Raw genomic sequence first — 12,526 nt, 5'->3', positions numbered from 1 at the left:
GCTGCAAAAACTCCCGTGACTTCAAGAAGACAAAGACAGGAACCTGAGCATTGAGATGCCCTACAATGGATGCTATGGGGGGCTCTTTGCAGCCACTTTGAAGCTCTGAGCCCAGGTGCAAGTGGGGCAATGACTTGATCTTGTAGGAACTCTCTTTTTTCTTTTTTTTTTTTAATTTATTTTAACCTTTGTTATTTTGGGAACTTTGAAGCCTAAGGTGCTCCGAGGTGGCTGCCTTTGTAGGAAGGACACAAAGTGCAGAGCGGGGATTTGAAAGAGGGGGAGAAATAGGGAGGGGAAGAAACAGTGCTTCACAGCTGAGGTCTACAACAGTTCCTTCACTGTTTCTCCTGCATCTCAACAAACCCACCCCAGGAGGCACTCAAGGCTCTTTTACCAGCAGCTTCAGGAAATCTGGATGCAAAGCAACCACAGTGTCTTCCCTTTATCTAACACTGTGAGCCCGAGAAACCTCAAAGACCTTTGCAGACTGTCATCCGTCCTCCCACGGCTCAATGGGACACCCCTTGCTCCCTGTAGTGACTGCAGAGCAACCTTCCCAGCGGCTGCAGCCCAGCCTTGCTCCTACTGTGTGTGTCAGTGCCACTGGAATGCATGTCTTCCTGCCATGCTGGGAGGGACAGGAACATGAGGGAAGGCTTTCCCGTTGTCGCTGCCAGCCAAGCTCCCTTGCACGTGCCCGTGGGCCAGCCCCACTTCCCAGTCCGAGCACTACATACATGCAGCAATTGGATAATTAAAAATTAAGCAAGCACTTCTGCATTGCAGTCCAAATTATGTAACACCGCTCTTTGGTTTCAGCGCCCATCAGCTTTAACGCAATCACACAGCAGTATGGCCCTGCCTGTATTTACCTGCCTGCTTTTTCAGGCAGGGCTCACCCCCTTGGCAGGGAAAAAGAAATCCCCATGTCACAACCACAGTCAGAAAGTGCTCTTGCATTCTCATGGACAAAAATAAAAGGGAGGAAAACCTACTGGTTTTCTTAGTCCGGTGCTGAAACCTGAGATGGCTGGGAAAAAAGGGATGAAGCTGGGATGCTCTGGCCAGCCAAGTGCCGAAGGCCACCCCAGCCAGGACAGCACCCCCATGACTAGGAGATTTCTGTGTTGCTGCCTCTTTCTCCCCCTCTGCCAAAGGGAAGCAGCATCCCATTTTAGCAAATAAGCAGCATCTCTGTAAGCAAACAAAATTAAATTAAGGTGAGGAATGAGCTGCCTTTTCACATCTCAAGAGCAAAGAGCTCTGCCAGACTATGAGCACCAGGTAACTGCAAGTTCCTGTATTTACCACCACCACCATCCTTTCCTGCCCTCCCTGCACCACCTTGTTGGCATGGCTGTGCTTCACATGCACGCTGCCTTTCATCCCGCAGCACATGAAAAACCGTTCGTCCCCCAGTGCTGAGTTCTAATTACAAGGAGGCCAGACCCAGCCCAGGCTGACCATGTCACCAGTATCCCGTGGGGAGACATGCACCATGTCCATCTCAGGAACCTCTATCCCTTGTTTAGCTCACAGCTCCTCTATGTAACACCTCTTCACCCCAGTTTGTGGTGGCAGGCATGGGGGGACTGCTGAGGGATGCTCAGATGGCAGCTTGAGGCTGAGTGCCCCTGCTGTTAACCAGTGATGTGCCTTGCTCAACAAGCAAGGAAAGAGGGAAACATGATAACAAAAATATCTGGAAGCAGGATCCAAAGCTGACTAAGTGTGTTAGATGCACGGGATGTTCTCCCCTCCCTGCCTTACAGGCGTTGCCACCATCCACAAAGGTGGCTGTGCTGTTTCTCCTGCCCATCAGGTTTGAGCATGCCAGAAGCATGGCACACCTGGGAAGAGAACAACTTCTGCTGAGCAGCTAATAAAATCGGTTTGATTTTACCCTGGAAGGATATTTCAAGCACTGTCTTGCTTGCGGATGCTTGGACTCACATCCCAGCCCAGCTAAAGGTGCTCCTTGGCATGAGCTGGGATGGGACTCCTGCAGCTCCCCACTCATGGGGCAGCAGAGACATTTATAATTCCCCCCAAATTCCCAGGCCATACCTGTCATGTCTGCAAAGACAAACTCCCTGGCTTGTCCCTTTTGCCAGCAAGAAAGCCTGCAGTGTGATGGCTCTCAAGTCCTATCACTGCCCTTCTGCAGAGCTCTCCCAAAGTGGGAAAAGCCAGAGCCCAGCTATTTCTGGCTGAACAATAAAGCAAAAGTTGGGGAGGTGTACCTCTCGGATGGGAAAACAGCTTCACACCAGCACAACCACCACCATGAAAGCAGCGCCCAGGGGAGCCTGGGGAGAGCTCGGGGCAGTGGCGAGCACAGCAGGCTCTACAATCCAAACCTGACATTTCCAGGAGATTTCCCAGGGGCTACAGACACTGGGGACATTATTAGGGGAGCACATGGGCTGAGAGCACCGCAGCAATTTAAACTCTGCTCTGTGCTGGACTTGGCCCTCCTGGGACCCTGGCGCCACAAGCTACAAAGTTGGCCCTGGCAAGAAAATTTGTGAGTGTGATGTCTTGTCTCCCAGGCATCTCCCCTTCCCCACTGAAGCCGGACAGCTCAACCTATCCCCACAGGAGCCCCCCAACCAGAACACTGCCCTTTTTGATATGAAAAAAGGCACTACCTCCTCATGCCACACACATACACACAAATCACCCTGACCTGTGCTGAGCCACCTGCCTCCATCCTGGAGCTGTGCCCTGTACTCATTTCCCATATCCTCACTCCTCCTGCAATGCCCTGAATCCTTTGCTCGCACCAACCCACCCCCCATGCCCTCCACCTACAACGCTAGGAAGGGGCTTTTTTAAATTTTAACCCACCTCTTCTGAAAAAACACCCTGCTTCTTCCTCCATGTTGGAGAAATCCCATTAAGAGAAGGCACTGGGTGTCCACGGGGCACCCACACAGAGAAGTACTAGGAGCCCACCAGCCTAGGCAGCTGGTCTCCAGCACTGTGCCCTCCCTCTCTCGCTCCCCTTGGGATGTTCAAACTAATTGCCTTGTCTCCTGGAGCTTTTAGCTGGAGCAAATAAAAGAAAAGGGGGGGGGGGGGGGCAGAGGGTGTGCCAAAACCCATAATAAGGTCTACAGTTCCTCTGAGCTACAAGGGCTGCTTTAAATTTCGGAGGTTTTTTCCCTTGGTTTTTTTTTTTTTTATTTGAAGGAGGTTTCCATGGCAACTGTCTCCCATCACACAAGAGCCTGTCTCTGGGATATTTCAGGGTTGCTAATATCTGCTTTCCCAGGCAGCCAGTGTGTTGTGACGGTGACATCGCAGCTGGGATTAGAGGAACCGCACCCCCACTCTTGGGAGGTGCTGCTCCCAGAACCCAAGGTCAATGTGCTGCCTGCACCCAGTTTCCCCTGTCCATCAGGCAGACCTCCATCCCAAAGACATGGGGATGGAGGCGTTTGCAGCCAGGCGATGGTTTCTCTTGGACCACAGACCTGATCTGGGGAGAGCTCCTGAGACAGCACAGCCCTTGCTGGGCCAATCACAAGCAAGGGCACGACCAGGGTCTCCTTATCACCTCCTGCCACTCTCTTAAACCCTTTTCCAACTCCTTTCCTCCACCAGGTTACTTTTCAGCTGGATCAGCTTCCTCTGGGAGCAAAGCCAGCTCTCTGTATCCCCCATAGCTGCTTGCTCTGTTATGCTCGTTAGTCCTCCTAATTACTGAAATGCCTCAGCGCCAGCCAGGACTGCCTCTCCTCTTGCATGGGGAACACAGACCTAAACCTTCTGTGACTGATGTGCCACTACCAGCTAGGGGGTTCCTTAAAGATTCTTTACACCCCTTAAATTATAAATCCTCAGCAGATCTCAGGCTCTGCAGACAAGACACAGTGGAGAGCTCAGACCGCTGCTTAAGCCCATCACTAGCAAACAAAACCCCATAGCAAAGCAAATCATGTGGTCAGCTTAGACCACATCCCAGAACAGACCCCAAAGAGCCCAGTACCAGTGCCACGGGGTGAGCATTGATCCCAAGCATCGTCCCTTCGCTGCAGGGCAGCAAAACAGGATCAGAAATACCAGCTCTTCTCTGGTGCTTTCCCAGAGTTAAGCCTTGGCAGGGCAGCCAGAACTTGGAAATCAAAAATCTTTCCTCATCTGAAGAAATCCCCCAGCCTCCAGAGTGCAGCTCTTGAGGTGAGCTGCCGGCCACAGCCAGGCTGGCTGCAGAGAAGCCAGAAACCAGAAATTTGCAAGTAAAAGGACACCAGTGTTAACGACAGAGCCGTCACCATCCAGAGGCTGCCTTAATCCCACCAGGCAAAAATTCCTTCATATGAAGGACCACTCTGCAGCAGAACTCCAAGACAGATGAGTTCAGAGCCTCCTGCAAGCATTTAAAAATAATTTTTTAAAAAGAGGATATAGAATAGAATAGACTGGAATAGAACAGAATAGAGTAGAATAGAATATTGGTGGGAAATGGGATGCAGCCCAGGAGCAAACACCACCAGCATGGGAAGGGCAGAGGTGAGATAGCAGCAACAGGGAGGTGTGTGGCTGCCCGAGGGTCTCTTCAACCACGGGGACCACAGACAACTCCAGGAGGGCAATGCATGCTGCAAAGCCTTGGGGGTCCTTGAGGAGCACCCATACAGGCAGTCTGGTCCCCAAAACTGGGACAGGTCTCAAGGCGGGAACAGGAGTGAGCATGAGCATCCCTGCCTGGATGCAGTCTGAGAAATTAGGGCTGGGAGTGAATAAAGAGAGCTGGGAGCATCAATCTGCACATCCAGATGAAAGAGGGGGCCAGGACCCACACTGCTCCTTTGGCTGAGCATTGGTTTCCTGCCCACCCTGCCTGGTGCTGCCAGACCTGGAAACCCACCACTGAAATACCAAGCAGCCCCACGGCCGCTCCCCCCACTGCTTTCTGGGTCAGTGAGATCCCCTCTCAGCCCTGCTGCCGCTGGAGCCAGCTGGATGCACGGTTGCTGTGGCAACGGGTTCCCAGAGACAAAATCCCTATTCCTTAGGATTTTTTCCTTTCTTAAGAAAAAACATACAAGAGAGCCTCTGCATCCGCCGTACCACCAAAACCTCTGCTCCCAGTAAGAGAGCAGGTCAGCAATGGATGCAGCATGGGGCAAGGTGTTCCTAAGGATGGGAATGTGAACCCTGTGCCTCCCTTCTGAGCCTCGGTCACCACCAGTTTGGCCATGGAGGACCTGTGATCCTCCCAGGGATGCTGCAAAGTTTCTTCCAGCATTTTCCATCCCAGCCTCTGGTTTTTAAGGGCTGCCCCTGATCAGAGCTGAAGCTGGTGCTGGGCTCTATCACCTGGAGGAGGGTGACCAGGCGTGAGGGTGTTCTCAGTGCTTCAGTGGGTCTGAGCAGATCACCTCATCCACTCTGGCCTCATCATTCAGCTGGAAAAGGAATATGGAGAGGTGAGGTTTCCATTGCATGGCCAAGAGCAACGGCAGGAACATAGTCCCACCAGAAGGCTGCACTCAAACCCTATTAGATGGGAGTGTCCTATCCTGCCAAGAGCTCCAGGCCAGGATCTTCTCTGCTTTCCTGAAGCTCTGCAAGGCCCCAGGCCTTGGTGGGAAGCATCATACATGGCAGACCAGGCAGCCCACAGCACTCTAGATGCTACTGACAATGTCCCACCAGCAGCAGCAGCAACCACTCCAGGAAGATGCAGAAAGAAGGTGGCATGCCTGGATTTGCAATAGATGTAAACCCCAGGCATCCATCTCAAATTCTCCCCATAGCAATGGGAACTGGGTTTAGGACTCCAGCCAGGCAATCAGCTGCTGGCAGCAGAGGGGAATTAAGCACACCCCACTACCAGGGTGGGTATTGCCAAGGGGAAGGAGGGCAGCTGAGACAGGGAGTTTTGGGGTCCCTTCACCACCACAGGCCCTGCTGCGGTTGTGTTGGGACCCCCCGGTGAACTTCCTGGCCACCCTCCAAGCCACCCAGCGGGGAGGTGCTGGTGGCCACCCTCTCAGCCAGGCACATTAGAACATAGATCATAGCGCCGGATTTCAGTGCATGCGACAGTGTCCAGGATCAAAGCCAAGTTCAATTAATGGCTCACAATCTTATTAGAGAAATTATTTCAGGATCTTGAGTAAAAGTCCGATATATCCACTCCATTCCATTAGTCGGGCTCATTTAGCAATTCAATCAATCTAAGCAAGGCAATTGAGCTCCTCTGGTATAATTTAACTCATTTGTTCTCTAGGTACTTAAGAATTTCTTAATATTTGCTCCATTATTTCACCATTACACCTATTTCCAGGTGCAAGGTTCATACTGGAGCGATGCTGTGGGTCCCATGGTGGGACCAGCCCCATTGTAGCCCTCTGCTGTGCCCCAGTCTTGAGAGACAGCAACATGTAATGGGGAAGGGGTGCTCTGGGAGTGATGCCAGGGTGCCACCACCTCCCCTGGAAGTTAAGTCAAGCCAGGGACTGGTAGCCGGACCCAAGAACCGCTTTCCTACCACAGAGAGCTGCCCTGAGTGACATCAGTTTTGGGACCCCCAGCCAGCACCCAGATACAGGTGGGATGAGTAGGGCCAAGCAATCCCAACCAAAAACCAATGGGACACTCTTCTCACTTGATGTGGAAGTGGGAGAAAAGGGGGATAACAGTCCTGCAGCCTCTTGGCTCCTTTTTCCCTCCTCTGGAGACATTTAGGAGCTGGGGGTTGAGGGCAGATGGGGGGGACACACCTCCCACAGTCCACAGCAGTGGGGAGACATGTGGGATGAGGATGAGAGCCGACGGATGTCACATCTCACTGTCTCCCTGTGCAGCCTGGAAGGAGAGGCAGGGTGGGCAGGCATGCTGGTGGCCCGTCACCCCAATTAGCAGCAGCCCACATCACTGCAGTGATCTGTCTCATATCTCCACAACCCACCATGCTATCCCACAATTAACCCAGGGGAGTCTAGGCCAGGACATCAGCCAGCACAGCCAAGAGCTTAGCTGGGATTTAACAAAAAAAGAATTGACTAGATATTTCGAGGAGATATTCCAGAGCAGTTAAATATGCCCAGCTCCTCCGTGCCTTTGAAAAATCTCACCCCTCTAAAAAATTAGAATTGATTTTGTATTTAAAAAGGAATCTATTTAATTTAAAAGTAAGATAATTTGAAATCATGACAGCTTGTATTAAAGCCCAAGTTTATGATAATCTATTAAAGTCACTGAAGTTAAGAACCTTCTACCATCCTTTGATGCCAAGGCTCCCTTCAAGGTAATGGGGAATGGGGGAATTGGGGCATGAGGGGCTGTGCTGCCCCCATTTCAGGGCACAGCAGCTGGGCTGGAAACTGGTGGGGCAGGAAAAGCTCCTTCAGTTCCACCAAACTCAAGGAAACAGAAAGAGGACATCAAAATTCTGGTATTTCAGGACCTCGAATTATCCAGAGCCCAGAAAGCATGGGCTCGACCCATCGGCTGCGCTTTCTAGTTCCTCAAGTCGACTTTACACACAAAAAGGTATTTTAAGACTTCACTTTTCAACTACCTTGTTCATTACAGAGAAGGCAAAGGAGTCAAAGGCACCGTCTTTCATGAGTTTCTTTAATTGCATCGCAAATCTCCGCCAAGCCCATGGGGCCACAGGAAGCCAGGATGCTAATAAATACCCTGCTTGCCAGTTTATAACCTGCGAAGGATGGGGCCCAGAAAAATTAGCAGCCCGCAGGAGTGTGAACCCAGTTAATGACATATCAAATGCGGTTGGATGCTGCCGAGCCAAGCAGTGAAGAAGAAGGGGGTGTGAAGGTTAGCGGACAGGGAATACTGAACTGCTAATTAGCATTTCTTAATGGTCACCAACCAGTGAGACGCAGCCTCCCTTTAGGAGAAAATACAACTAATGCAACAAACACAAAATGAGATGAAAGGCAACCATTTCAAATTGAGGTTTCCTTGGTTTAAAGCAGGATGAAACAGGGTGATTTTAAATGCAGGCAGCCCCACGCGTATCAGCAAGCAGCCCTATCCCTGCTCCCACACCCTCTTCACTTCCCGAAAATTCAGGAGGTGGGAAAATAACCCACAGCAAAGCAGGAGGATGGTATCAGAGTCCCTTTGAGGACATGCATATAAAACAGTGTGGGTTTTTATGGGTACAAGCTTGAAAGGCAATACACATGGGGACCACGTGTGCTGAACTGCTCCTGAGCAAACACGGGCAGAGAGGCAGCACATGTACAAGGCAGGAGCAAGTGCAATTAAAACACACTCTGTTTGTTAGCAAAGGGAGCTACAAAGCAGATGAAAGCCCTGCCCAAGTGCCTTCCCTCCTCCCACACGAGGGGTAATAATCCCACAAATCCCTCTGCTTTTGGAGGAACATGGGATCAGCTGCAGGGTCTGCATGTTTGGTTGGGCTGAGTACCAATGCACCCAACACACCTGCCTCTGGCAGCAGAATGGTGCACGGGAAGTGAGCAGCAAGCAACGCCTCACTCTCTTGGGTAAAGAGAAATACAAAGCTAAAGCTGTGGGCAGCAGATCAAGGCAAGTGCATCCCCCTGAGCCCTCCACCAAGCCACAGCTTGAGCAGAAGCAAATGCGTGTAGGCAATGGATGCCGGTCCCCCACGTGACATTCCCATCACCCCCTGCAGACCCTCAGGCAGGAGACTGCCCAGGTCCCCATCATCCCCACTGACACAGGCAAACCCCCGCAGAGCTTGGCATGGAGGGGTCCATCAGAGTCCCCGACACACCACCTACCAGCAGCGAGGGGATGCCCACAACCTCCACACTCACCATTCAGTTGGTTATGTTACTGGAGCAATTCATCAGGGTCGGAAGTGACAGCCAGTTTTGGGGTGCCCAGGTCAACACACACCCCTGGGACTTTATTTTTAGCAAGCATCATATGTGGCTCTCCAAAGACCCCCGCACATCTCTTGCTGGGGGAAAAACCTTGACATTGGAAGGATGTCCAGCTTGACCACCATGGCAGCGGGGTACCACCAAGGCAGAGGAAATCATATACACCAGTCTCTGTGAATGATGGCCAAGCTTGAAACCACTTGAATTATTTAGGGAAGTTTAGAGGAGACAGCCAAGCCAAAGGGGGATGACACCCAACCACTCCTGCGCTTCCCAATCCTGACCCTGTCCTGGCTGCTCCCCTTGCCCCTTCCCCCGCCACAGTGCCGCAGCCACCTCCCCATATGCTCCCACCCTCCTGGGGGGAAACTGAGGCACAGAGTGACCTCAAAGGAGTTGCTCAAGAGCCCACATGGCAGAGTCAAGGTGCCACTGCCAGGAGCACCTGTGCATCGCCACCTGCCATTCATGGTGCTCCCAGCCTAAACCCAGGCCTTCCCTGGCCTGGAGGCACCACCTTGGGGTCTGGTCCAAGCTCCTGTCAACCAGTGGGGCAGCTCCCCTCCACTCGTGAGCCCCTTCCCTGTCCACAGGCCTTGGGACCAAAAGCCACTGAGAGGAGGAGCAGCTGCCCAACTCCAGGGTCAGAAGCACAGACACGGGTGTGCAGATTATCCACCACTCTGACACACTATTATGCATTCAGACTCAACAAGGTGGGCACAATTAATGGATCTGGGTATTGACAGACGTGGTGAAATCAGCACCGTGTGAACCCAGGTTCTTAGAAGAATGCTCAAACACACTTTCCAACCCATGCACGAGGGCCTGTGGAAACACAAACAGCCACTGACACCAGTTCGACCTGACATGGCCATGTCCCCACTGAGTATAGCATGCTCGCAAGACTCTATGCAGTCCAGGGCTTCTGCATGCAAAAGCAATGCCCAGGATAGCAATAATATCAACAACAACACCCACACATGACAAAGGATGAAAACAAAAACAACAACAATAATAATAATAATACCCACACATGGTAAAGTTGCCAGGTCAGCTTCCAAGCAAGCCCTTGTCTCATAGAAGGGAGGGAGGTGTTTCCTAGGAATCACCAAGCCAAAACCCTGGCAAACAGGGGGCCCGCAAGGTGCCTCCTCCTGCCAGCCCAGCTCCAAGCCCCAGCATCCCAGGTGGGGAAAATTTTACTAGGACCACTTCTATGTCTTCACAGGCCAAACCCTTCAGTGCCAGGGCCAACACAGTCTCATGCACCCACAGGATTTTGGGGACCGATGTCCCTGGTGGCAACACCCGGGAGAGCCTGGCCACCACAGGAATATCAGGATGCACCGGCACAGAACCATCCATCCTTGTGCTTGCCTGGTGGTGGTAAGAAATGAAGGCAAAAGCAGCCACCTGCCCAGCATCATCAGTTTAAGTCCTGGGTGCAACAGGGTCTGTCAGGTCTTTTCTTTCACTGCCCAGCATATCACACCTCATGGATTTGAAAATCATGGGAAAAATCCCTGCAGTACCAGCCAGGGGCTATGCACAGGGACCCCCACCAGATCACAGCCACACATCCCTGCCCAGTTGCTCCTCACCGGCAGCATCCCAGGGCCTATCAGGGATGGGAGCAGACCCAAGGGAGTCAGGAGAATACGCACTCACATTGCCTTTGGGGCATCAATGTGGCGTGAGGCTGGCGGCCATGCCTGCAAGTCCCCCTGCATCTGCAGCGCTGCCGCCCTGTTGCCACAGCAACGCTCTCCGGCCTCCGCCGCAGCATCCCGCAGCACGGGGCTTGGACCAGGGGACAAGGGGGCCACGCAGCCTACTGCCCCCTCCTTACACAGCTCCCGGCCTCGAGCGAACCAGCCCAGGGTATTCCCACATACCTCCCCACCTATAGCATAAAAAGCCCCCACCTGTCTCTGTCTTTCCCATGGGAAAAGGGGGATGCCCATGCAGCAGTGAGCGCTGCCCCAAGCCCACAAAGCACACAGGATCGGGGGCTTTTTTGCACACAGATGAATGAAAGTGACAAAGCGCTGGGGAGAAGACCCAACCCACCAGGTTAGGGCCACTGCTATACTCTGCTTGCACACAAGGGTGGCACAGAGGAGCAATGCCACACAAAGCAACACACTAGTGCCTCATTTTCGTACCAACATTCAGACAAGGGTGGTATTTTAAAAACTGCAAAGGGCACCCGAGGTGCCACAAGAGCAGCAGCAAATGGACAAGGCTTGCAGGAGGTGTTCACAGTCACTGAGGGGCTGCTAGGAAAGCAACAGTAACATCTGCCCAGGGCAGGGGGTTACGTGCAGGCAGTGGTAGGAAACTGGTATTGTGTACCAATGTCACTAAAAATTAAAAATCTCAGCGACTTGTTCCAGGTGGCAGGGAGGATCCCCACTCACAAGTGGCAGAGGCCTTGCTCAGATCCCAGCGTAAAAAAATGGAGCAAATTGTTGGTTTGTTTTTTTTTTTTGTGGAAGAGAACTGAAAAAGCCCACCAGATTTGGGCAGATGAGCTTTAGGCAGTAGGTGAAATGCAGAGGCCTGGCTAGAGGAGGTGGGAACCACCTGGACCATATGAGCAGGCCAAAGCCTAAAACCTCAGAGCAGGAACACTGGAGTCAGTATACACAGGTAGGATGGGAAATGCTGGGCACTGGAGTGTTTTTCCACCAGGCTGAAGGAAAAGTGACTCTGCTCAGGGGTGGACAAAGCAGAAACCCTTACCTCCAGCCAGGCACACCAGAAGCAGACTGTGGGCCTTCTGCCAGCACAAGCCACCAGTGGCCATGCAATCAGCAGGGAACAAGCCCTACAGATGACAACCTGGGGATGCACAGAGCACCCCAGGCCTGCAGCATCTCCATGGCATCCAGCACGGTGCTTGCTGCCAGTGTCCAGATGCTGCAGCAGGGTGAACAGGCACCGGGGGCGAGATACTGCAGCAGGGCAGCAGGTGTCACGGCCAGGGCCGAGATGCTGCAGAGGGTGAACCGGCACCGGGGCTGAGAAGCCGCAGGGGACCCGCACGCCGGTGCCGCAGGGAGGAGCCCCGCAGCCGGGGATGGTCGGGGCCCGCCGCCGGGAGGGGAGGTGACCCGCCGCGCACCGGCCCTGCCCGCAGGCTCACCCAGCACGAAGTAAGGCAGCTCCGTGTTCTCCAGGTCATCCACCACCACCATCTCGCCGGGGAAGTCGTTGCGTACGGAGAAGAGCAGCTTGGGCTCGGCGGCCGAGGGGCCGTGCATGATGCTGAGGTCGTTCTCCCGCAGGAAGGGCAGCGCCGACACCGTGATGCTCTTCAGCTTGCACTCCAGCTCTTTGGCCGCCGCCTCCGCCGCTGCCTCGGCGGGGCCGCTGCCCGCGGCCAGGCAGCAGCCGGCGAGCAGGGAGCACAGCCCGGCCAAAGCCATCTTGGAGCCCCGCGCCGCGCTCACAGCGCCGGGCGGGCGGTGGCGGCGGCGAGGGGCGGGGACGCGGGGCCCGGCGCCTCCCCGTGCGGCTCGGCACGGCACGGCACGGCGCGGCTCGGCACGGCACGGCTGTGCTCGGTTTCCCCTGCCCCGCGCCTCCCCCTTCCTCCGCTTCTCCAATCTTTTACCCCCCCCCATGGAAAACCGTGCGGGCTGCGAAGCGATGCG

At 53.6% G+C, this 12,526-nt stretch overlaps 1 protein-coding gene across 3 annotated transcripts in view; it reads right to left on the bottom strand.

The window, feature by feature from the left end:
• Positions 1–12,374, bottom strand: part of ASTN1 (astrotactin 1) — a 53,073-nt gene extending 40,699 nt beyond the window's left edge. The window contains exon 1 of one of the 3 annotated variants that reach the window (XM_057427049.1): positions 12,016–12,374. In XM_057427049.1, coding sequence (XP_057283032.1) covers positions 12,016–12,298 — 283 coding nt within the window. In that variant the 5' untranslated portion in view covers positions 12,299–12,374. The remainder of the gene's footprint in view (positions 1–12,015) is intronic. The other 2 variants (XM_057427051.1, XM_057427048.1) reach the window with 2 other exon arrangements.
• Positions 12,375–12,526: the final 152 nt, after the last annotated feature.

The sequence above is a fragment of the Pezoporus wallicus genome, unplaced genomic scaffold (genome assembly GCF_028554395.1).
Source record: "Pezoporus wallicus isolate ANWC-B61680 ecotype Strahan unplaced genomic scaffold, APGP_CSIRO_Pwel_v1 scaffold_7107, whole genome shotgun sequence".
Classification (NCBI taxonomy): Eukaryota; Metazoa; Chordata; class Aves; order Psittaciformes; family Psittacidae; genus Pezoporus; species Pezoporus wallicus.
This window is presented reverse-complemented; position numbering and strand designations above follow the sequence as displayed.